Source organism: Corvus cornix, chromosome 1A (genome assembly GCF_000738735.6).
Source record: "Corvus cornix cornix isolate S_Up_H32 chromosome 1A, ASM73873v5, whole genome shotgun sequence".
Classification (NCBI taxonomy): Eukaryota; Metazoa; Chordata; class Aves; order Passeriformes; family Corvidae; genus Corvus; species Corvus cornix.
The window spans coordinates 51,690,236-51,711,718 of NC_047057.1; the positions used below are offsets into that span (position 1 = coordinate 51,690,236).

Genomic DNA, 21,483 nt, shown 5'->3' on the forward strand with positions numbered 1-21,483 from the left:
GGTGTTACCTGCAGTGCTCCATGGTACATCTCCCTTCTGGGGGGTCCCAAGCAGGCAGGAGCCTGAGTGGTAATTTGGGTGACCTGTGCTGCTGGATACAGTACAGCTTGCCTGGCAACTGAGTGAATTTAGCAAGGTTAGGATTGGATGTGTTTTGCTGAGAAACACTAAATACGAGTAGTAACAACAGCTGCAGAAAACAGTATGTGCCAGAAATGAACGACAATACTCCAGAAGTTAAAAAAAAAAATTATATTGTTAAGTACAGTACAAAAAAATCTGTGTATAATTGTAATGTAATCTGGACCAAACAGCAAAGAAATAACAAAAATATAAAAACTGCTAAGTCTTGACAAAGTTTTCCCTATAGTACCAAATACCACAAGATACAGATTATACAAAGTGTACAAATTTTAATAAAAATACAATACACCAGGGTCATGTGTGTTTTTCACTCTTCAAGAGTTTTCTGTTGTACAGAGGACAAAGCTAAAGCTGATCCCCTTCTGTTTCCAAAAGCAGATCCAAAAGCAGCCTTCACCACAATGCTCTCAACTGTGAAGGGCTGGAAAGAGCCAGTTATTTTCTGCTGCTCACAACAGCAGATGCTTTAATATGGGCCAGGATCTGAAGCAGGATTGGACTGCCTCCCTCCTGGGCCCTTCCCAATTCCAGGCTCATTAGGATTTGTCCTAAATTGTTAAAATGTGTGTTCTGGTCTGGTGGTCTGAGAATCTTCAGCACCTCCTCTGCTGAGAAAACCCCTCACTGCACTGAGAGAAGATCCTTAAGAGACAGACTACCTTGTACAGGCACATCTAGGGAAGATGTGGCAAAGAGGCATGGGGAGAAAAACCCTCCTCCACACCGCAGGATTCAATTTACTTCTGATGTGGGGCTCAGCCACAATAAGGGACAGCTCACTTTCAACTGTCCTGAAAAACAGAAGCTTGACTTACTTGAAAGTAAAAAATGCCTCTTCTGTAATTTAAAAACTTTCCTGTTACAGAGATGATAAGGCCTGAGTCAAATGATATTTCAGTTGTTCTGCCTACCTTCACAAGATAGCCTGTTTCGACAAATACTTAGAATCTTCCTGGTGTTTCCTTACACAATGCCCATGCTAACTACTATACATAGAGTTGATTCCTGCAGGAAGTGAGGTGAGGCAAACTTGATTCACATTTTCCACACACTGTTGGCTGAGGGAGGAATTTTTGCTTTTAAATTATGTATATATATATAAATATATACACACACAGAGAAATATACAGGATAAATTAAAATCTGTTACAGATATTGGTAGAAGTTAAATACATGTGATATGAACACCACATACACATACATACACACAGACAAAAGCCTAAATAGGAATCAAGCGTTCTCCTGCGGCTCCTCCTCCAGAGGAGCAGAAAACCAAACTCCAAGTATGTGGCTGGAAGGAAGGGAAACTGGTCCAATCAACCCACATGTGCCTTACTCGGTCGTAACTGCTTCACACTGGCCACTGGTCACTGCCCTGCAGCAGCACCACAGCTCCTGAAATAGTGCTGGTGAGAGGGATGGGGGATGAGCCATTTCACAAAACAGGTGCAAGATGGGCAGAAGCAATCCAAGTTTTTCCCATCTGCTTCCCTACTCCTTTCCATCAAAGCAGGCTGACCATGCCATGGAAAAATCAGCAGGAGGTTCATTCTCTCAAGCCAATGCAATGGGTTGATACATTGTGCTAATGATGATTTGAGTATGAGTCCACAAGGAAAAATTTATCTTGTTGTTGTCTTCTACTTCACTTCAAATGCCAGCTACCAGACCAGCCAGCTGATAACTTTCAGTTATTACTGAGGAGAAGGGGTTGGAAAAAGTGACCAAGAAGCAAAAAGCTATCCAGCTTTCCCCTCAAGAAGTGGATTTTAAACAGAAAAAGAGTTACAAATAGGGCTGGTGAAGAATTCAGTTCTATTAATTGGTCCAAAATATGTTGTCATCTCTACCTGCCCACAGAATATCAGAATACTTTAGTTTAGGCAGGGATATCAGGAGGTCATCTGGCCCATCTCCCTGCTTAAAGCAAGTCCAACTAGAGCAGGTTGCTCATTCAGTTTCTGAGTATCACCGAGGAAGGAGAGTCAAGAACCTCTCTGGGCCACCTGTTTCAATGACCCCTCTCACGGTGACAGCTTTCTTCTTTATATTGAGAAGTCCATTCTCTGTCTGCTTCCCCCACTAAATCTGAATTTAAGGCGAGTATCTCAAAAGCTTTCTGAATTCTTCGTACAAAATACTTTCAGATTGGAGGACATTTCACCCACCAACACAAAAGGGTTTTCTCAGCTTAACTTCACAATTTTTCATAAAATAGAAGTCAAATAGTTACAATCCTATGTATATACTATACATATATAAAACTTTAAAAGCCTCCACATGGAGCCCTTCGGGAGTGCCAGCGTAGTGCATGTACACAAGTCAGTTACGCAGAGGTTGAGTACATCCCAGGGTCCTTTCCCATCAAAGTCCAGGCATGATGTAGGCAATGTTGTCTAGCGTGTTTGACTGGGGAAAAAAAATTCAGTGTTTTTTAGTGTCAGATAAAAAATGGCACAGGTGAGAGTACTAAGCATAGTCACTTGTGTTACAAGTTATCATAGGATGAGACAACCGAATCTGCCTATTGATCACCTCTAATAGGGTGCCAGATGGGGAAAAAAGTGCTCTTCAGTTTTTCTTGCAAAATGTAACAGAATTCTGAGAGTAAGAATCCTTCTCATGCACATCAGACAAAAGACCCAGCTGTATGTTCTTCAGATACAATGTTTTAGTAAGGTCAAGCCTGTGGCTGGATAGCTGAAGGAGGCCTTAGGAACAGCACCTTTAACTGAGAGACTGAGGAGCTGGAGCTGCACCAGTTGTGATTCTAGCATCTAGCAATGCCACCTACTGTCTGAAAGATAAATTGCAACACAACCGCTGGGGTTTATCCATGTCTTAAAACATCACTGTCGTTACGCATCTGACTGTGAAAATCAGATTTATTACCAGCTCCTGAACAGCAGCTTCCAGAAGTGAAGGGTAGTTGCCATAATTCACCTAAAGCTCCATTGCTCCTTAGGACAATAAGCTGATCAAGTTTCCAATAAACACACCACTAGTCATGTAGCGTCACTGCTCTGAATAAACTTGGCAAGCAGGAAGGAAAAAAAGCATCGGAGTTTTTCCATGGCTTAAGATGGGAACACCCCACTGACTCAGCTTTTGTGCACAGAACCAGTTTGTGGGAGTTCACAGACTAAACTGTCAACTTTGCTCCTGTTGTTGACAGTCCATTCTCTTAATGAATAAACGTTTGGGCTGCCCTATTATGATATGACAATTGATATCCCAATTCTCTTGTCCTCTCTGTCAGACTGCTTTTAGTCTCTTAGCTCTTCAGACTCTGTATTTTTGATTTTTGCTCCTCTCCTTTGCTGCTTTATTCATGTCTCCTGTAGGAAGTATGACTCCTGATGGCTGCTGCCATCTTAATCTATGTCCACATCAAGCTACATAAATGCCACAAGCTGTTGCTAAATTAGGGCTCAATATTAAGAGTAGCTTAAAGTGGAAAAGAAACTGTAGTTATGCAGCTCCTTAAGACAGAGACTATTTTTCTTTCCTCAGAGAAGGTTTCAGCCACTTGTAAAAGGTGCTACACCATCACATTAGGAATCCTGAGATCACAAATTGTTTTTTATGCTACTGAAGGAAAAACAGCTTGCGTGATACAGAGCAGCTAGAAGATGGGTTTTATTTTTATGGAAAATTAGAACTTTCAAAAATACTGGTATACCTGTATTTGATTCAGATTGATTGACTCCATCACTAAAACAGGACCTACCCACACTGCAATCAATGCTAAAAATATTAGGTCAGTAGCCAGTGGGAGAAAAAAAGGTTGCACAGTATTGTACAATCGTAATATCTGTAACAATTTCAATAAATATTCTTCTGTAAAAGTGCATGACCAAGACAAATTTTCTTATTGCACTGGAATTATAATTACATTACACTGATTAATCAAAAAAACTCTATTTAGACTCTACTGAAATTAACAGTGCTAGAGAGAAAATAACCACAGAGAACTCACCAAAACATGCTTTGGGCAGCCATTCAACTCAGGTAGTTGTGTGGTCAGACATGCCAATGGGCCCAAAGCACAGATGATTGAATCTAGGAGTACTGACAAACTTCCTGAAACAGCCACCATTCCCTGGTAGTGAGGAAAGCAAAAGATTGGGATAGGGATGAGTAGTGGAAATTGCGGTTCTTTCTCAACTGTATCCACGCTCATGCAGATACAGTATCTTCAGCTCCTCCAGTCCACTTCCACTATTTACACAGTGACAAAACTGTGCCTCGTGCTTCACAGAGAGACTGCAGGCCCAAAACATTTGAAGTGTTCAGTAGGCAACGAACTAGTGCAAGATAAAGGTAGGAATCAACAGAAAACACCAGAAAGTTGTCAGCTGCATAAAACACTGATTCCACACATTTTTGTAATATACTTTCTGTGCCATTTTGTACCATCTATTTTGCTAACTATGTGAGTCCTAATGACAATGGTTGTTTTATTTTTGAAGTTAAAGGAATGCTAAGCCTATAAACAAATGCTTTATTCATTGATATACTTTCAGGAAAGGGAATTTGTCTGTGTGCTTTTCTGGACTCTGGTTGTTCCTCTCATGATCTCAATAAGCATACCAAAAACAAAACGCTAGAACATTTATTTCACTGTTGATAAAATAAGCAAGCAGAGTGGGGTGAGATTATCATGCTACTCATAAAATTCAGTGGTATTATTTGAGACAAATATGTTTTCTCCTTAGAGGCTGAGCTGAGTTCTGAAAGTGTACACGTGTGTATGTGCATTCACAGAGTCACTGTCATTTAACAGTAGGAAACCATTAAAACGTGACATTATGTTACCAGGTAAGTTGAAACAATAGTAGCCCCTTATCCAAAGCACTGGCAATATGATACTGCCAGAAAACCACCGGACATGCAAAAAACTTCTTGGTAAAGGCTGGTAGTTTTCTAAGAAGTAGAACAGTAATAGCAACTGCCCAGAGACTGACAAAATAGCAAGCAAGTACCAAATCCATGGTAAGTAAAGACTGAAGGGTTTGCTGAACTACAAATTGCTTTCAAGGACCTAGAGCTGCAAAGCATCTGTCTTTCTTTGATGCCAACTGTTTACTGAGACTTTTTACTTCACTGAAAATAAAGAGCAATGCATCAAAGAAACAGGGCATGCCACCTCTAGTTTCTCTTCCTAACAGAAAACCACCGGTTAAACTTTTAAGAAAATAAAATAATCATCTCCCTCAATGCATTGTGTAGGTTACAGGACATCACTGGGACTCTGCTGGTTACAGACTCACCTCTGTTTCCTGCAGTCTGTGTCCAATGAGGCTCAGAGATTCACCCAGCAACTGTAAATGTGCAGCTACATCAATAGGATCTGTCTCAGGGGCTTTGGCTGGTGAGGAAGGCACCACTACGGTGCTGGTGGGGGATTTTTTGTGAGGGGAAATCGCTCCTGTTGGAAGAGCTGGAAACACAAAAAATTAAAATTCCATATTCCTTGCTTTCACTCTTTTACTCAGAAGCCCATTTAGTTACTAAAGTTCAAATCTCATAGGCATGAGATGCTTAAATGGTTCTTAATGGTTGCCCCAGTCCCAAAGTCTTTGTAGTCGTAACTTTTTTTCACATGTACAGAACATCTACCTCAGCTGAATGCAGCTGGGGAGATTTGATATCAGAGATACTAAACTAAGAACAACCCAACTTCCCTCTAGCAGCAAGCTAATCCCACTAGAACTTCCTTTCTGCCTCTTCTTATTTTACATTTCAATCCCTAAACTGCTAAAATGAATACCATTCCACAAATTAGACAAGGAAATCTTTATGAAAAATGCTGACATCATTCTTGCTCTCACAGAAAAGTTGATTTGACTGTGATTTAAATGTCATGGTTTGTGAGAAAGCAGGTAGGGAAGTGAAGCAGGTAAGGACCTTTGTTTTTTTGTTCCACAGGCAAGACTACCTTCACTGTCCAAGAAAAGAGATGAGAGTGAATAAAGCACAACAATTACCTTTCATTTTTGGTGCACCATCTGAAGATGATGCCTTTCTCTTCACAGTGGTGGCCTCTGCTTTATTCTGCTTGTGTTGGAGATACTGAGCTTTCTGTTTCCAGATCTGTAGTTACCATGGTAAGAAAGGAAAGATTCATAACATTAGGTAATTCTGTTACCTGATGCCAGGACCTGGAGGCAGAATGATGTTACAAAACTAGGAGGTGAAGCAATACCACAAGAAGAAAATGAATGCTTTTATGTTTGCAAGGGCAGGATTTCCATACTTTCCACCTTTACATGCTTTAGGGATATAGGAAACGTATTTCATGGCATTGTGGCAATGCTGCCAGCACATTCTGATCTAAGCACCTAGTTCACAGAAATCATTTTACAAAAACATGTCACACAAACACTCACCAGTTTATCCTTCTCAGGTAGCTGCTTCCACACTTCTGCCAGTTTTTTACTTAACTCCCCAAAATCTGGCAGAAAGAAAGAAGAAAAATGTTTAAAACAAATTTGATTATAATTTATCTAAATTCACAGCTTGGTTAAAGTAAAATTATAATACACTCCTGTCTCCTTTGCCACCTCTTATTCTAAGTATTGGCATATTCTTTGCACTACGTCAAAATTAAGAAGCTGGTCTGAAACAAAGACAATATGTTCTGCTAATTAATCTGACTGGGGTATAATCAAGAGAAGAGAAGGCTGGATTATTCTCTTACCTATTCCAGGGTGCTCAGACACAATATTTGTACGATATTCCTTACAGAACACTTGATAAGCAGACATGTTTTTCTTCTTTGGCTAGTCAGAAGAAGAAAGGAAACAAAGATTTTTAATTATGATGAGACCTTCTCCAATTTAATAAGAATTTGGCATTTATTGAAGACCTAAAGAAAGATACGGTACTTAGATCAGGAACCTTAAAAAGCAGTCCTTTACATCTTCTGGCTGAGTTTAATCTTTATGAAAGCACAGGAATCAGCCAGAACCAGTCTTAGTACAAGGCTTATCTTGCAAAACTCAACAAGCTCCTATTCTAAATTCAGGATCGACAGAAAACTTTTTAATGTATCTCAGTTTTAAAACTTAAAATAATGAAACCCTGTATCTGTTATACTATTCACAGTACCTATTACAGATCTGTCAAAACAATTTAGTCCTCATGATAATGTTTTGTTCCATTTCTTGAATCCTTACAAAGTGCTTCCATTTGGCAGGAAAAGAGACTGTGTAGTACACTGACAGCAAAGGTATTGCGATTGCTGAGCTATGATCAGGGAAAAATTCCGGAATAGAATAGGATACTGGCTGAACAGATCTGAGCTCTGTCTGCCCATTTCCTCATACGAAGCATTATTTCTCTATCTGAACATGTACAAGCTGCTTTCCCCCATTTACTCACACAGCTACAGTTATCTCATTTGTAACCTTGTTCATATGCTAGCTACTATTTCTGCTACTCGTATCTTTATGCAGTAACCATGGAAAACTGAATATATAAGTACAAAACTGGGAATGTGGCAGCCTGTAAGAATTAGAATTTTGTTTGAATACAGGAGTAAATGGGTAAATATCTTCAATTTTCAGGTAACAGCTTGATTCCTTTTTACAGGAACTTTGATCACTAGTCCAGAAGTCTGCCTGGGAATAGCTAGAGCCAGACCCATTAGAAAAAGATGTAAATGTGCTTGGTACATGACCTGTACCAAGCAAAATTAAGTGTAACTTTCCCAGAGGACCGCTATTGGCTGAAGACTGTCTGTGCCACAAAGCCAGAACAACATATATTCGTTTCGCTACAAATAGAAATCACAGTGGCTAACAGTTTTTCAAACATGCTTCAGTTAAACCATTGATAATTGGTATCAGTTATCCTTTGTTTCAATTTAACATGCCTTTGCAATGGAGTGCCTAATTCACTATTACCCGTCACCCAATTTCTGTTTTCCCTCCAATTTTTCCTTACTTTGTCTCTTTCTCTTTCCTTTTCTCTTTCCTTTTCTTTTTCTCTTTCTCTTTCTTTTTCCTTTTCTTTTTCTCTTTCTTTTTCCTTTTCTTTTTCTCTTTCTTTTTCCTTCTCTCTTTCCTTTTCTTTTTCTCTTTCCTTCTCCTTCTCTCTTTCCTTCTCCTTCTCTCTTTCCTTCTCCTTCTCTCTTTCCTTCTCCTTTTCCCATTTCTCAGACTTGTCCTTCTCCTTGTCTTCCTTTTTCCTCCTCTTCTCACCTTGACCATCTGAGTGAACAACAGCAGGAGGAGGTGGAGGAACAACATAGGGGGTACTGGGAGGTGGTGGTGACACTCTTACTTCTGCTACTGCCACTGGAGAGTGCCCAGAACTCTTTTTAGACTTGGAGTGCTTCTTCTCTCTGTGTTTCTCCTTGTCCTTTTTTTTCTTACTTTTTTTTGACTTCTTCTTTTTCTTGATTTCCCGGTAGGAGTCATCTATCACCAGCTCTCCAGCCTCCAACTCTCCACCAGAAGAAGAACCAGATTCTGGTGGTGCCTCCATACCTGCAACCTCGTACTCGCTTGCATGGCCCTCTGAATGAAGGGAGGTGTCAGCACCAAAACTCTCAGAAGGTGGATGTGAGTCCGGAGGCAGTTTGTGCTTCTTTCGGGATGACTTCAGGAAGCTCTGCAGATCGTGCCCCAGCAGGAATGAGCCTTGCTCATCTCGAGCTGATTTCTTTGAAGATTTCTTTGCAGCTGCTGGTGCTGAAGAGTAGGATAAAGAATCATCATCTGCTGCACTACTTTTCTCTTTTGGTGAAAGGATGAGCTTCATCTTCAAGCCATCAGGTTCACGAAGAGTAAGTGTCTCCGTGTTCACGTAAAGAGGTTTCATTTTTTTAGATTTGTGGGAGCTGCTGTCATCCACTGAGTGCTCCCCACTGCTCCCACTCAGCTTCTTCTTGGGATGCTCCTTTCTGCTTTCAGAATGGCCAGAGGAAGAATGAGATGATTTTTCAGAGGTCCTCTTTGAAGACTTTGAGCTTGTGGCCAAAGGTGTGGTGATAGCCTTGAGCAAATCCATGGTTGTATCAGCTGAGGATGGGCTAGAAGCTGCTTTTTTCTTCTTCTTTGATGGTAGATCCAAAGGCGAGACACCTGAAAGAGACCAAGAGAAATGTACATTGAGATGCTTCCCTTAAAGACAGCAAAGAAAGGAAGTGAGAATCCTGTGAGCCTTACAATTACAGGTGACAGATTTACATCCTGGCTTAAACAGAACTGCAGCCAGCTCAGCACAGCCTTACTGATACAATTCAGTATTCACAGAAGTATTCAGTGTCACAGAAGCTGTGACACCTGAGCTGGTCAAATAATTTAAGGAAGGCAGAGACAGCAGGAAAGTTCTTGAAGTTTTGTCAAACTCCATTCTACTGTGAAATAATATATTTTGATGAAAATAAATCTTACTGAAATTGTATCTCAAGTGCAAGGTTTTCGTGCCATTTTTAGCCAAGGTGAGACCAATGAGTAGAAAATATGAGCTTTTCCATTCTGTAGACAGATTTTGATGAAAGATGAAATTTCAGCTTGGCTTTCTCCTTCTATTGGGCCAAAAAAAAATCCTAAAAGTGTTAAGCTTTTATGAACCGAATTGTCATTTTCTGGCCAACTTATTAATTGTGATAATAACTGAACAGAAAAGCATTTATTTTTCAACCTCAGACATTCTGTTCTTATAAATTCAGAGAAAGTTATACTACCTGTAAGTATAATTAGTTTGTAATGCAATAGGAAAAAAAGAAAAGCAAATGTCAAATGAGAAGGCATGGGTTAGAAAACTACAACTTGTACATGAAAAGGGGATGGAAGATCTCTGTGCCCTACAATGGCAATTTGTTAAGACAGACTCTGAAAATGTAATTCCCTAACCTTCTGCTGTCTGGTGCTGATCAGCGTCAGGTTTCTGATGACTTGTTCTAAGGTTGATGTACTCTCCTCCTATAAAATGCTAACCACAAAGCTTGCTGACACTGGCTTAAGAGCATCCTTTCCTTAAAGTCATGATTTGTTAGCCCCTTGCCCTACTTGACTACTACCTTACCTCTGTAGCAGAACTCATCGGAGGAGTGCTTTCTCTTCTTTTTGTGAGGTTCTGTCCCTGGAAAAAACTCACTGTCCTGGAATAAGAAGAAAAAAGTTGCTGACAAAAAGGAGGGAAACAATATGACAGTCGCATGGACTATTAGACAAAAATTAGTAGGAAGTATCTTGATACTACTGTAACATCAAGGAACCGTAGGTAAGAACCAGGATCATCATTCTAGGTGTTAAAAGGAAACCTACTCTGTCCCCAAGAGCACAGTGTATGTATAAAGAAAGACAAGATAGGTGTGAGAATACAAGAAATGGTATTACTCAGGATTGGTTTCAGCACAGTCACCTAATAGCCATGGAGCTTTCTGTAGGCACTGCAGCAAAACAGGCATCCAAGGAAACTGAAACACAGATCTCTGTACGGAGGCCCCCCAAGTGAGAGGAGCAATATAAAAGAAAACTTGAAAAAGCACATTTGGAAAGTGTTGAGATATGGGCAGTGTGTGTGTGTGTAAGTGAAAGCCATCACTTGGAGATCAGCTGATAAGTTGACAAAAGACAGACATCTACCTCTTAAGAAAGCTAAAAAATAACTTAAGATGCACAGACTGTCAAGCCTTGAAAACAAAGGCAAGCAGTTGATGTTTACTATGCTGAAAAAGAAGTGACAGGAGGTACAGAAAGGTGATAACTAGAATGATGGGTGAAAAATACGTCCTTAATATGCCATGTCACCTAATTATTATCTGTGTCTTGATCAATTTATCAATCTGAAACTGAAGCTCCTCTAAAGAATTCCAACTGTGGGGTAGAAGACTTTGATTTTAATTTTACATTAGAACTTGCTTTCCAGATGAAAAAAACCCCAAATCACTAGATATCCACCTCTGAGCTAACAGCAGAAATTTTAACTCAAAGAGGAAAGTTTTGAAGAAACTTAAGTTGCCACTATGTGATTTCAAAAGTTAAGGCCCCAAAGATGTAAATAACATTCTATCCATCATTTGCTGGCTATTTATAGAGCCATAAATGCTAATTTTTTTTTAATGTGTGTAAGAAGTTATTCACATATAGGCATCTTATGATTTGCAAGGTTCCACATTAAGACTAGGACAACACTCCTACTAGCTTATTTTCTGAGGCCAGAAAAATCAGAATCAAGGATTGATCCCCTCCTTTTCCCCAGGAAAATTACTGAACAACACAGGACATGATTAGCTGCTCTTGCTGTCTTCTACATGCATTTCTAAGTAAAAACAATTTTAAAAAAGGACAAGAAATCCATTCCATCACATTCCATTCCATCACAACCTTTATGCATATCCTTACACCTTGAACCTTTTCTCTGAGGGTTTCTACCTGAGTCGCTATCTCATCTTCCTCTTGCAGAAGATCCTTGTACGAGCGCTTTTTCTCTCGCTGTATCCTGCCAGATGCCAGCCCGTCGTCAACACTTCGGTGACTCTCTAGGAATTCTGTGATTTATGTGACATGGGAAAAAAGGAAGAAATGAAATACCACATTAAGGACTGATAGACAAGTGGACCATGCACAAAATAAGCTAACAGAGGATGCAGGCACAGAGTGATGCACAAAACCCCATAAGCACAGAGGCTTGAAAGATAACCGTCTATATTGTCTGACCAGAGGGATGGGGCTCGGTGCTCTAACACAATCATTCCAGATTTAATTTCTAATGCCTGGAGATTCCTTCCTAAAGACAAATGGACCTGGAAATGTTACCATGACTAAACCTATCATTATCCCTTGTTCCTAGTCCCATTGACCTGGCCGGGAGAAGAAGGGCTGCAGTGGCAGGGCTCCCAATCAGGGTGTCTACCTTATGAAATACCACTCATTTCTCTCAAGTTCTAATCCCAGTACTCTACACCTGGAAGTCAAGGGCTTGGGATCCTCCAGTAACTTGGCCAGGTTAAATTTAAGGGCTCCATAGCACACTAGCTTCCTTTCCCACTCTGACTGCATGGCCTGGTAAGGGCTGCAAAGGGCACTCTTTTAATTAATTAATTAATTTTTTTGTAAATCCTTCAGATCATGAAGCAGTCATACCTTCTTTCTTCTTGGTGCCATCATAAGCCATGGTGGTCCTGCAGGAGCCTGTGAATGAGTTGCCACGTCTGGGCTCCTTCCCCCGTTCCCATCTATAGGAAAAGGTCTGAGAAACAGAGAATGAAAAAAACCCTCCCATAAGGAAGAATCATTATGTAAATTGGGAAACTTTCTCTGAACCAAAGAAGTATTCTCTGGAAGACAGCGGGAAAGGAAAGGAAAGGAAAGGAGTGGTCACTCTTCAGGCTTGACAGATCAAAATGGATGTTGTATTATTTTAAAGATAGAAATTACCACCTCTGTCTTAGAAAATACCTAAATCAAGGAAGTAATTTATTTACAAAAATAGAAAGAAGGTGAGAAGACAACTGAGTTTGATTTTTATGACACACAAAACTGCACCCAAACTGTGTCAAAGCCATTTTTGTCAGAAGCCACTGTAGCAAAGAGTGGGATATTTTAATAGATTTCAAACCCTTGAATCTCAGATGAAGTGAAGGAAAAGAAGCGACCAGGCAGAAAGAGTTAAATTACAAAAGAATTATTATTAATTTTTTTTAACTAGAGGACCACACATTTTGTATTAGAGGTGTGCATCCTTCTGATGTGTTTCCCAATGCTACCACTGCAGCCATTCTGAAAGCCAGCCTGGGAGACGGGAGGGAAGAGAGCACTCCTTTTAGCTAGGCCTGCAGCAACCCAACCTCTGCTCCCCCAGGTTTCAGGTCTCCTCTAAACAAGTCACTGCTCCAGCTATGGGCATACAGCAGGACAGAGCTGCTACGGAATAGCCACGCTCTGGTTCTCTCAGAGCAAACAGCTTTTGCTCCTCAGCCAGTGACCAGCTTTGCAAGAAAAGATCGACCTTCTGCTCCTATGGGATTAAATCAATTGCACCCAGCTGCCTTTGTGTGTTTGTGTGTATGTGCATATTCGTGTAAACATCCAGCCACAAAGACCGTGCAGTTTGCCATCCTAGCTGTCACGGTAATCTTGCCACACTACATGGAAATACTTTGGGAGCAGGGAACTTGTGCTTGTACATTCCCCATGCAACTCAATTTTATAAACAACTGGCTGATGCTGACAATGTACAACATATTCATCCTATTGTGGCTACTTAAGTGATACAACGAAGTCACAACTAAATAAAGCTTGTGGGTACACAGGAGATGTTTCTGTTTAAATCCATAGGAATACATGTTATTTCTTCAGCTTTTGGGAAAACACCCACTGCAGATTGTCAAGTCAGTATTCTGACCATTATACATTGCTGGTAGCAAACACAAGGATTCTACCTACGCACAAGAGCACTGCATATGTACACTCAGAGAGCACTGCACTTAGCAATAAAAAAGAGCATCTTGCCACTTGTGGGCTCGTGATCTTGAACCAGACCTTGTCAACATTTTGTAATGTTCCCTTGTCATACAGACTTCAGTGGGAAGACACACAATACCAGAGCATTGTGCTCAAGACGGTAAGGGCCTAATCCCGATTATGCAAAACAAAGCTGAAGACGGTAATTCATGAATAGTTGACTTGGAGAGTCTAAGATTTCTTTGTACCTACATGCGTATCTTTTAAGACTCTTTTAAAATCTTATCTACTTGGCAGTACAAAGGTTGGTAGATACTGCCCAAAGGCGCTCACAGCCCAGACCTCCAATCCGGCAAATACAAAACACACCCTTAACTACTCTCATCCTGTAAACCTCAATTAGGGTCCCCTGCTTCACATTCCTGTGTTTCAGCAGTGATGGCACAGGCTCAGCGGGGAAGCTCTCCCTTCACGTCTCCCGTTCCTGCGGGTTCAAGGCCCAGCCTTGCTCTTCTGTAGTCCCGGAGCTCCGCACGGACCCCCGCTCCTCGGCCCGCTGCCGACTGGCCGCAAGGGGTGGCTCCCTCGCCCCATGTCCGCCGGCGCTCTCAGCCATAGCCGTGAGGGCAGACGGGACCGCCGGGAATCGCGCGCGCAGCCGAAGGCGCGAACCCCGGCACCGGCCCCTCCGCGGGCGCGGACCCACGGCCGGCCCGTCCTGCGCATGCGCCCCGACACCCCCCGGCGCCCGGGTCCCGCCGCCGCCTCCGTTCAAAGCGGGCTCACCCGCCCCACTCCCGCCCGCACGTCCTCTCACCCGAGCGGGCTCCAGCCTCACGCCAGCCCGCGGCTCCGCCCCTGCAGCAGGCCCGGGCGTGCCCCGACTGCGGGGCCGCCCAGCGGCGACAAGGCCCGCCGGCGCTGAGCAGCGGCCGCAGGGTGGGGACGGGCGCGGCCGCCTCACTCGGCCCCGCCGCTTCCCGCCGCGCCGCCGCCCGCGGCCGCCATCTTGGACAGGCAGACAAGGGACCCGCGCTAGCGCCGGCCAGCCGAGCGCCGAGCGCCTCCAACGCGGCACCCGCGGGGCGGGGGAAGAGGGCGGGGCGCCGGCTTGCCGAGCGCATCGATGGCGCGGAGCGGCTCCCCGGGAGCGGCGTGTCCCGTCGGAGCTGTGCCACACGCGGGTGGGACACGCCAGGGGCACCTGTGCCCGGCCCCGCTCTGACCCCGGCCACCACCAGAGGAGGCGTGCCCACCTTTCCCCTGGCGTGGCGCAGCCTCCTCTTCGCGTGCGCGGGTGCTGCGCGGTCCCGGCACAGCTTCTTCTCTCGTGTCGTCTGAGTCCGTAAGAGACTGAGCTGGCTGGGCTTGCAGCCCGGGTTGGTTGTTGGCTGCTTGTTCCTGCCGCGGTGGGTCAGTGGGAAAGGGTGAAACTGTTACTACACAGTTACAGAGCCAGCACTTCCATGAGACTAGTCACACATGCACGTGAATGGGCACATCTCCCGCAAGACTGCCTGAATCACCGAGGACCTGAATGGGTGCACTGCACAGGTGGGGATTCGGGGCCAGTTGAGGCAGAGATAAGCACGACTTAACAGCACACTTGGAACTGCTGCCCCTGAAGGCATCACCCAACCCTCGAACCCATTCTGATCGATTGTCCAAAGGCGTCAGGCAAGAGAAAGGCAAATTGCCCCCAGCATCTTCTAAATGGCTCATTCATTATTGCAAAGGCATCAAGACAGAGGTTAAAAAAAAAGCTCAGGAAACAGCCAAGTCAGAAAAGAATCCTTTTTCCCACTAGGTTAGCCCTTCTTCACTCTGACTTGTTGGGAGGTTCAACAAACCTCATTTCACTGTTACCTTAAATCCCATAATCTCCACTGATGCACGAGTTGTCTTTTTATTTAGATGCCGGCACATAGCCCCGTGACTCTTTGGCAGAGGCTGCTCACAGTCACATGCTGTCTGCAAACCACCGTTCCCAGCCATGCCTGAGGTTAAACCTGACCCATCACAGACAGGCCATTCCACAGCCCCTCCAGATCCGCCTTCTGGCCCTGCTGATGCTTTTGTGTCCTAACAAGTACAGAATGATGACAGTAATTATTTGCAGTGCAGTAAGGGCCTAGAGGAATTTGAAGAGAATAGAGGCCTATGCCTGTTATGCTGTGTCAAAGTGTAGTTTGATCCAAAGTGAGGGGTACAGCCTGTACACACAGATCATTGTCTGCAAGCGCAGAAGCTGTAACACATCAGGGTAAAAACTAACCAGCCCCTAGGCTGAGCACAAAAAAACCTGTGCAGATGTTCTCCTGCGTGTACACGTGTGCCTGCTGCTGGCAAAACTAAAATCGCTCCTTGCCCTCCAGACCGTAACCCAGGGAGGAAACACCAAGGTGGACAAGTCCCTCTGCAAATTTATGACCAGGATCTTGTCAGAGGTGAACCTGACATGACCTGCTCCTTTACTTCTGCCTGTTGGTGATGTTTCTAGGAGTCCCAGTGGTGGATTCATACCCCATTCAACAATGCACAGCACAACAAAATCACAGTTCCTGTGTTTTTATAGTCTTCAGCTTTCTTGCTCGTATTACAGGCTGTGCAAAAACATCTATGGACAGAAATATCAGTTAAGTCCTGGGAGCACCTGGCCTATGGGTCAGGTGGAGGCAGAATGGGAGCAAGTCAGAAGAAGCCGTGAGCATGGTTGGGAGAGACTAAGTACAGCCCAAAGGAACAGGGATTCAGATTGCTTTGAAAATTGAGAGCTTAAATTAGCCTGGTATTTGATGAAAGCAAGCATTTGGTAATGATAGCTTGTTGGGATGTGTTGTTTTGGTATGTGTTGGGATGGTATGTTTAATATTCTGTACCCTAGAAAGAGAAAACGTTTGAGCTCCCCTGCAGTTTAATGTTTTTAGTGCTGGATTGCTCATAGGTATTAGATTGTGTCAGGGACTCTGTGTGGATGAGAGAATGAATTTGCAGGTGAATTTGCAAAAATGAGCATATAGCAGGATACTTGCACATAAAGCCACTGAAGCACCAGTCATTCAGACTTCCCCTGTTGAGATCCACCCAAGTTTCTTTCCTCCCACAGAACAAACATAATAGCAATAATAATAGGAATTGTAACAACAATAACATGTAGTCCCTTCTACTGCACTTTATATTAGTGAAGAAATGTTCAGAAAAATTCATTTCAATCATTCACATTCTTCAGAGCTCATAAAGGGAATCAGCCAGCACAAAACATTGGCATTTATTGGGTGCTTTCAGACAACTTAGCCTTTCTCTTTTCTAGAAAATCCAGGAACGTCTTTAGAATATACACCTAGATTAAACAGGTCAGGTGGGGAAAATGTCAGAACTCTGATGGCAAATTTAAGAGAGTCACAACCCCTTCAAATCCTTAACACTTGACAGAATTGTTTCTTTATACTCTGGAATATAAGAGGTTATAGTGAGGGAATCAGAAAATCAAACAGTCCCTATAGCTTTTAAGACCTGAAGTGCAGCTTCAGTCAGTCAGTCTTCAGTCTGTTGTGAGAATATTGCTTATTCCTTTTGCTCAGAGCACCTTGCATTCTTTTTCCTACATCCCTGGGAGACAAACTGCAAAAGGGTACATGGTATGCTCCCTCAGGTGTCTCCTTGGCTGTGAGATACGTATTCTGTAAAATGCTCTTGGCAGTGCAGAACATTTTAGGATGTGTGTATAGTTCCCTATGCTTAATGCAAGATTAGTTAGGTGCTAAGGGCTTAGTGCCCATGAAGCCACCCAATCTGGTCTTGTTTTCCCCACTTTATTTCCACCATGCGACCTTGTCTGCTTATTTTCTCGTGACTGAACAACAGTCCAAGCTTCTAGATTTAGTAGCCCTGTTTTGTTTCATTGGGTTTTAGTACTCAGTTCTGTGGTGTCTCAAGTGCAATGAATGTAAGAAGAATAGATAATAACATGAGCACAAGCTTACAACCAAGTTATGTATTGAATTAAATTCAGCACTCAGAACTGTGTGAACAATTATCAATTTTACCTGTCATAGTTTTGCAACTCATAAATCTCTTTTCACTCCTGTCCCAGTTTCTCATATTTTTTCCCTAGATTCCAGGATGAGTAGGCATTAACTGGAATGGGACCTGGTTTAAAACCTCTGCTCTCCACCTGTCCAAGAAAAGCAGCACACAGACAGTGCTACTCTTGTAGCACTTGTTAGTCTTGTTGCTTGTTTTGCACAGTGTTACTCTTCTCCCTGCACATTTCAAGACTTGTGTGTTACTAGCTACCAAGCTGCCCTTAAAAAGGAAAGCGGAGGAAGTGATCTCGATGTCACAGTGATTTTAGGTGTAATGAACCTTGCTTGCTTGCTTGCTTGCCAATTGCCTCACCCATATAATTTCCTTAGTCTTATTTATAAGCAATGCTGGTGACTCCTCTTTGTATACTTTGGATTCAAGGACTTGCTTCCTTAGAGAATCAAAACTTCAAAAGATTTGTTATGTGCATTGTTTAGGTGTTGGGGATTTAGTTAAATTACTTCCCATTTGTCTTTGCTTTTTTGCAGGCTGCATTCATTTTCATGCCTCTTCATCTTTCACTGCAGTCATTAATGAAACCACAGAGGTGTATGCGTTCATTTGTAATGTCAATACAGCAGCCTGATTGTTCCCTGGAGCCACAGCATCTGTCACAGTGGGGATGCACCTCCCCCTGCTCCTCGTGCTGCACCCTCTGTATTCACACTGAGAGAGCTAAGGTGAGATGGGGGGTCAGTGTCCATCTGGTAGGGAAGAAGTACAGTGAATTACAGTAGGATTTATGGGGTCTGGAGGGGAAGAGCCTGCTCCTGGATGTGGTTAAGCAAAGGCAAAAGGACTATATTGGGGTGATACACATAAAGGAAAGGCTAAATGCAGGCAATCAGTCAGCACTGAATTTGCCTCTTTTCGCTGATTTTGCTGTCTCCCTTCTCACCACCTGCCAGGGAGGTAGAATAGGTTTAATCCGAGTTTAATTGAGCCATGCAAGGCCTATTGCATTGCTTTCAGCAGTGAGGTCTCCCTCCATGCCTGCTCCCTGGAGCCCTTGCTGGTGTAGGCTTACAACCCTGGTCCCATGAAACATCAGATATTCAGCTCTATCTGTATTCTTGATTTGCATTTTCCTTCTTTTTCCTTGAATTTGTTAATTTGTTTAAATTCCTCCTTTCATACCTTGTTTCCATTATAGCCCTCTTCTGTACAGGTCAGACTGACCTGCTCTTCTTTTTTTTGGACATTGTGGCATGATCCTTCACCTCTAGGAAAAAAAGCTTGTAACTCTGGGGTGCTTCATTCCTGCAGTTTTCTGTTTATGACAGACCCACAGCATTGACATCTGTCCTGTACTGGGTAGCTGAAATTACCGTATTACTAATATTTCTCTCCAGATAATGTAGATGGGTCATGGCTATTTCTGTAGACCAAGCCTGCATATTGCCTCTGCTTCTGGCTAGAGATGCCATTGCTGGAGATCAGAACTTTTGGGAAGAGCAGGAGATTCCACTGTTCCCTGAACAGCTAGAAAGTGGCAGTGGAGTTTGCAGAGGCTGGCAACAGGACAGTGCTGCCCGCAAAATTCTTGAGATGCCAGCTGGGGTAATGCCAGCCTTGTGACTGTGGTGTGCCATGGTCTATGGAGCTGCTGCAAAAGTACGGGCAAGAGGTGACATGTGGAAAGGGCTCCAGACTCACCAAGGTTGGAGTCACGGTAAAGGCAAGGAGATGTACTGATGTGGTGAGTAGGTGAGGAATAACAAACAGTTATGCATTGCAGAGTGGTCTGTGTTGGGAGAAGTTGGTGGTGTTGCAGGACATTTTATGTGTTTTCCATAACAGGTAATTTTCAGTGCTTTCAGGGTCACTGGAAAGGACAACATGATCTGGGTCATCAAGTGCTGTTCTCTGCTATTGTCTGTCATTCAATCCCTATTGTAAACTGATCAGTCTTTATCTTAAAAGTAATCAAGTCTCATTCCCCCACAATGCTCACTGGGAGACTGTTCCAGAGTCTCTTTTGTCTGATGGTAAGGAACCATCTCCTAATTACCAGATTAAATGTATACATGGTTAGCTTGCATCCATTTGCTCTTGTGCCAACATCTTATTTTAGCTAATATAATTATTGTCTCTTGTTGCTGTTTTTGCTCAGAAATATTTATAGGGAGACATCCTACCTGCACTAATTCTCATTTTGCAAGTAGAGTATGTCACTCAAAGGGAAGAAAAACTGTGCTGCACTGAGACATCAACCCCTCTTTCCCCAAATATGTAAAAGCAGTTAGTCCTTGCTATGGGGGTAAGTATAGCTGGTCAGGGATACAGTGACTGTTTTTTGTGATTGCACTATTGTTTGTTTGCAAACTTGCTTCAAGAAGCCTCACCTCTCACTGTGCCACAATCTGAAATAAAATTAAATCAAGCTCACTTTTCTGTGTTACAGGAGAACCTAAAAATAATGACCTGTGGCATCACAACGTGGTACAAGAGAACTATCTAATTGGGAATTCTGCAGTCTAGGCTATGACTGAGCTAATGCTGGGAGAGGTGGAGGAATGAAAGGCCTCTATAAAAGGAATTTTAACTATGCTTTGCACCAAGAAGGCAGAGGAGTCATAAAGCTGAGCTTAATGTTTTTGTGTGAAGACATTCAGTATTGGTCTGAAGTGTAAGTACAAACATGGGATAAACTTGAAATGAGAACATTTTCTTTGTAATGCACAACAGAAACCTTCAGAAGAAGTTAAGGTGCTTCAAGATGAATCAGAGTGGAAGCTCCTTCAGCTCATCGCTCACTGCACCATTCAACAACATTTTGAAAATTCTCCTTTTCTTTCATCAATTGTTCTCCAGATGGAAGTTCAGGGTTTTCAACTTTTTCTGGGGATGCTGAAGCTCTGACAGTCTGAGAAGCAATTTTGACCAGCCTCCCAGTGATTCTCAAATCCTTATCATGTGCCTGGACTGTGTACTGATCCCTTGTACACAAGGGGGATAAATTGTTCTCCCAAAAAGTGCTGGTCCCAAATAAGACACATGGGTCTGCATGCCCCACATTTATCTTGGTGAGAGACCTAGGGAAGAGTTTGGTGGGTTTTAGTTTCAGATTTAGATTTCAGAATGGGGGAATGTAAAAAAAAAACCAACCCAAAACCTGTTGTTTGTTTCTATGCAGGATATAACAGTGTACTTATATAGAGAGAAGTAGAGAGATTATATCAGTGTATATCCCAGTCATAACTCATTTCTTTTTTTAACAGTACCAGCCAGGAAAGGCTATTGAGTATTGGTGTTGCACTTGAAGCACAGAAAGAACGGGATGTTTTATGGTCCTAGATTCAATTCAGGGTTAAATGTCTCAGGTAATGGAAGCTTTTACCATATCACTTGAGAGCATTGTTTTGTCTGCTAGATTTCATAAGCAAGGAGTTTTCTTTTTTATTTAGTTGAGCTGCTTGCTTTTTCTGAAGAAATAAATGACCAGATAAAAAGCAAATCTGAAAACCTCCCCCACTGAGTCTATTTCAGTTGTTGCTGTTTTCTTCACATTTTCCTTCTTGAAATGCATTAGTTTCCAGTTGAAGGAACCTGAAGAAAAGATGATTATTACTAAGAAATTTGCAAATTAGCACAGCTCAAAACACCCCCACAGCAGTGTTCTAGTAAAATGAGTGAGGCTGGGCTAAAACCTCTATATATTTATTTGGATCATTCTATATTTGGATTTAGCAATCCTATTACTGAGCTGAAATTTAGGACTCTTTAGACACATTTGTCCTGGAAATAGCACTGGTAAATTACCAGCTCTGATAGGTGGGAGGATGAGGGCAGTGTCTAAGATCTAACAAGGAGAAAAGTAACAGACATTCTT

The 21,483-nt window shown here is 42.7% G+C and overlaps 1 protein-coding gene and 1 long non-coding RNA gene across 2 annotated transcripts; one reads left to right on the forward strand and one right to left on the reverse strand.

Moving 5' to 3' along the window:
- Positions 1 to 240: 240 nt before the first annotated feature.
- On the reverse strand, positions 241 to 14,267 carry HMGXB4 (HMG-box containing 4). Its single transcript, XM_039571175.1, has 11 exons — positions 12,246 to 14,267; positions 11,535 to 11,650; positions 10,183 to 10,258; positions 8,312 to 9,236; positions 8,095 to 8,107; positions 6,848 to 6,929; positions 6,537 to 6,601; positions 6,135 to 6,240; positions 5,418 to 5,587; positions 4,124 to 4,246; positions 241 to 2,553 (listed from the first exon to the last, which is right to left on the reverse strand). Exons 1-11 carry the CDS (start codon positions 12,382 to 12,384, stop codon positions 2,509 to 2,511), a joined length of 1,860 nt encoding a protein of 619 aa, XP_039427109.1. The 5' UTR covers positions 12,385 to 14,267; the 3' UTR covers positions 241 to 2,508.
- A 425-nt stretch (positions 14,268 to 14,692) lies between these two features.
- Positions 14,693 to 21,115, forward strand: LOC109146111. The gene is made up of 3 exons (XR_002047921.3): positions 14,693 to 15,119; positions 18,140 to 18,331; positions 20,056 to 21,115. It is a non-coding gene; the product is annotated as an uncharacterized LOC109146111 (long non-coding RNA).
- Positions 21,116 to 21,483: the final 368 nt, after the last annotated feature.

Coding starts and splice junctions, on each gene's coding strand:
- HMGXB4 (XM_039571175.1), bottom strand. CDS start 12,384: ATGGGAGGGTTTTTTTCATTCTCTGTTTCTCAGACCTTTTCCTATAGA. Junction 11,651..12,245: donor TGGCACCAAGAAGAAAGAAG/GTATGACTGCTT, acceptor CATAAATCACAG/AATTCCTAGAGAGTCACCGA. Junction 10,259..11,534: donor AAGATGAGATAGCGACTCAG/GTAGAAACCCTC, acceptor TTCTTATTCCAG/GACAGTGAGTTTTTTCCAGG.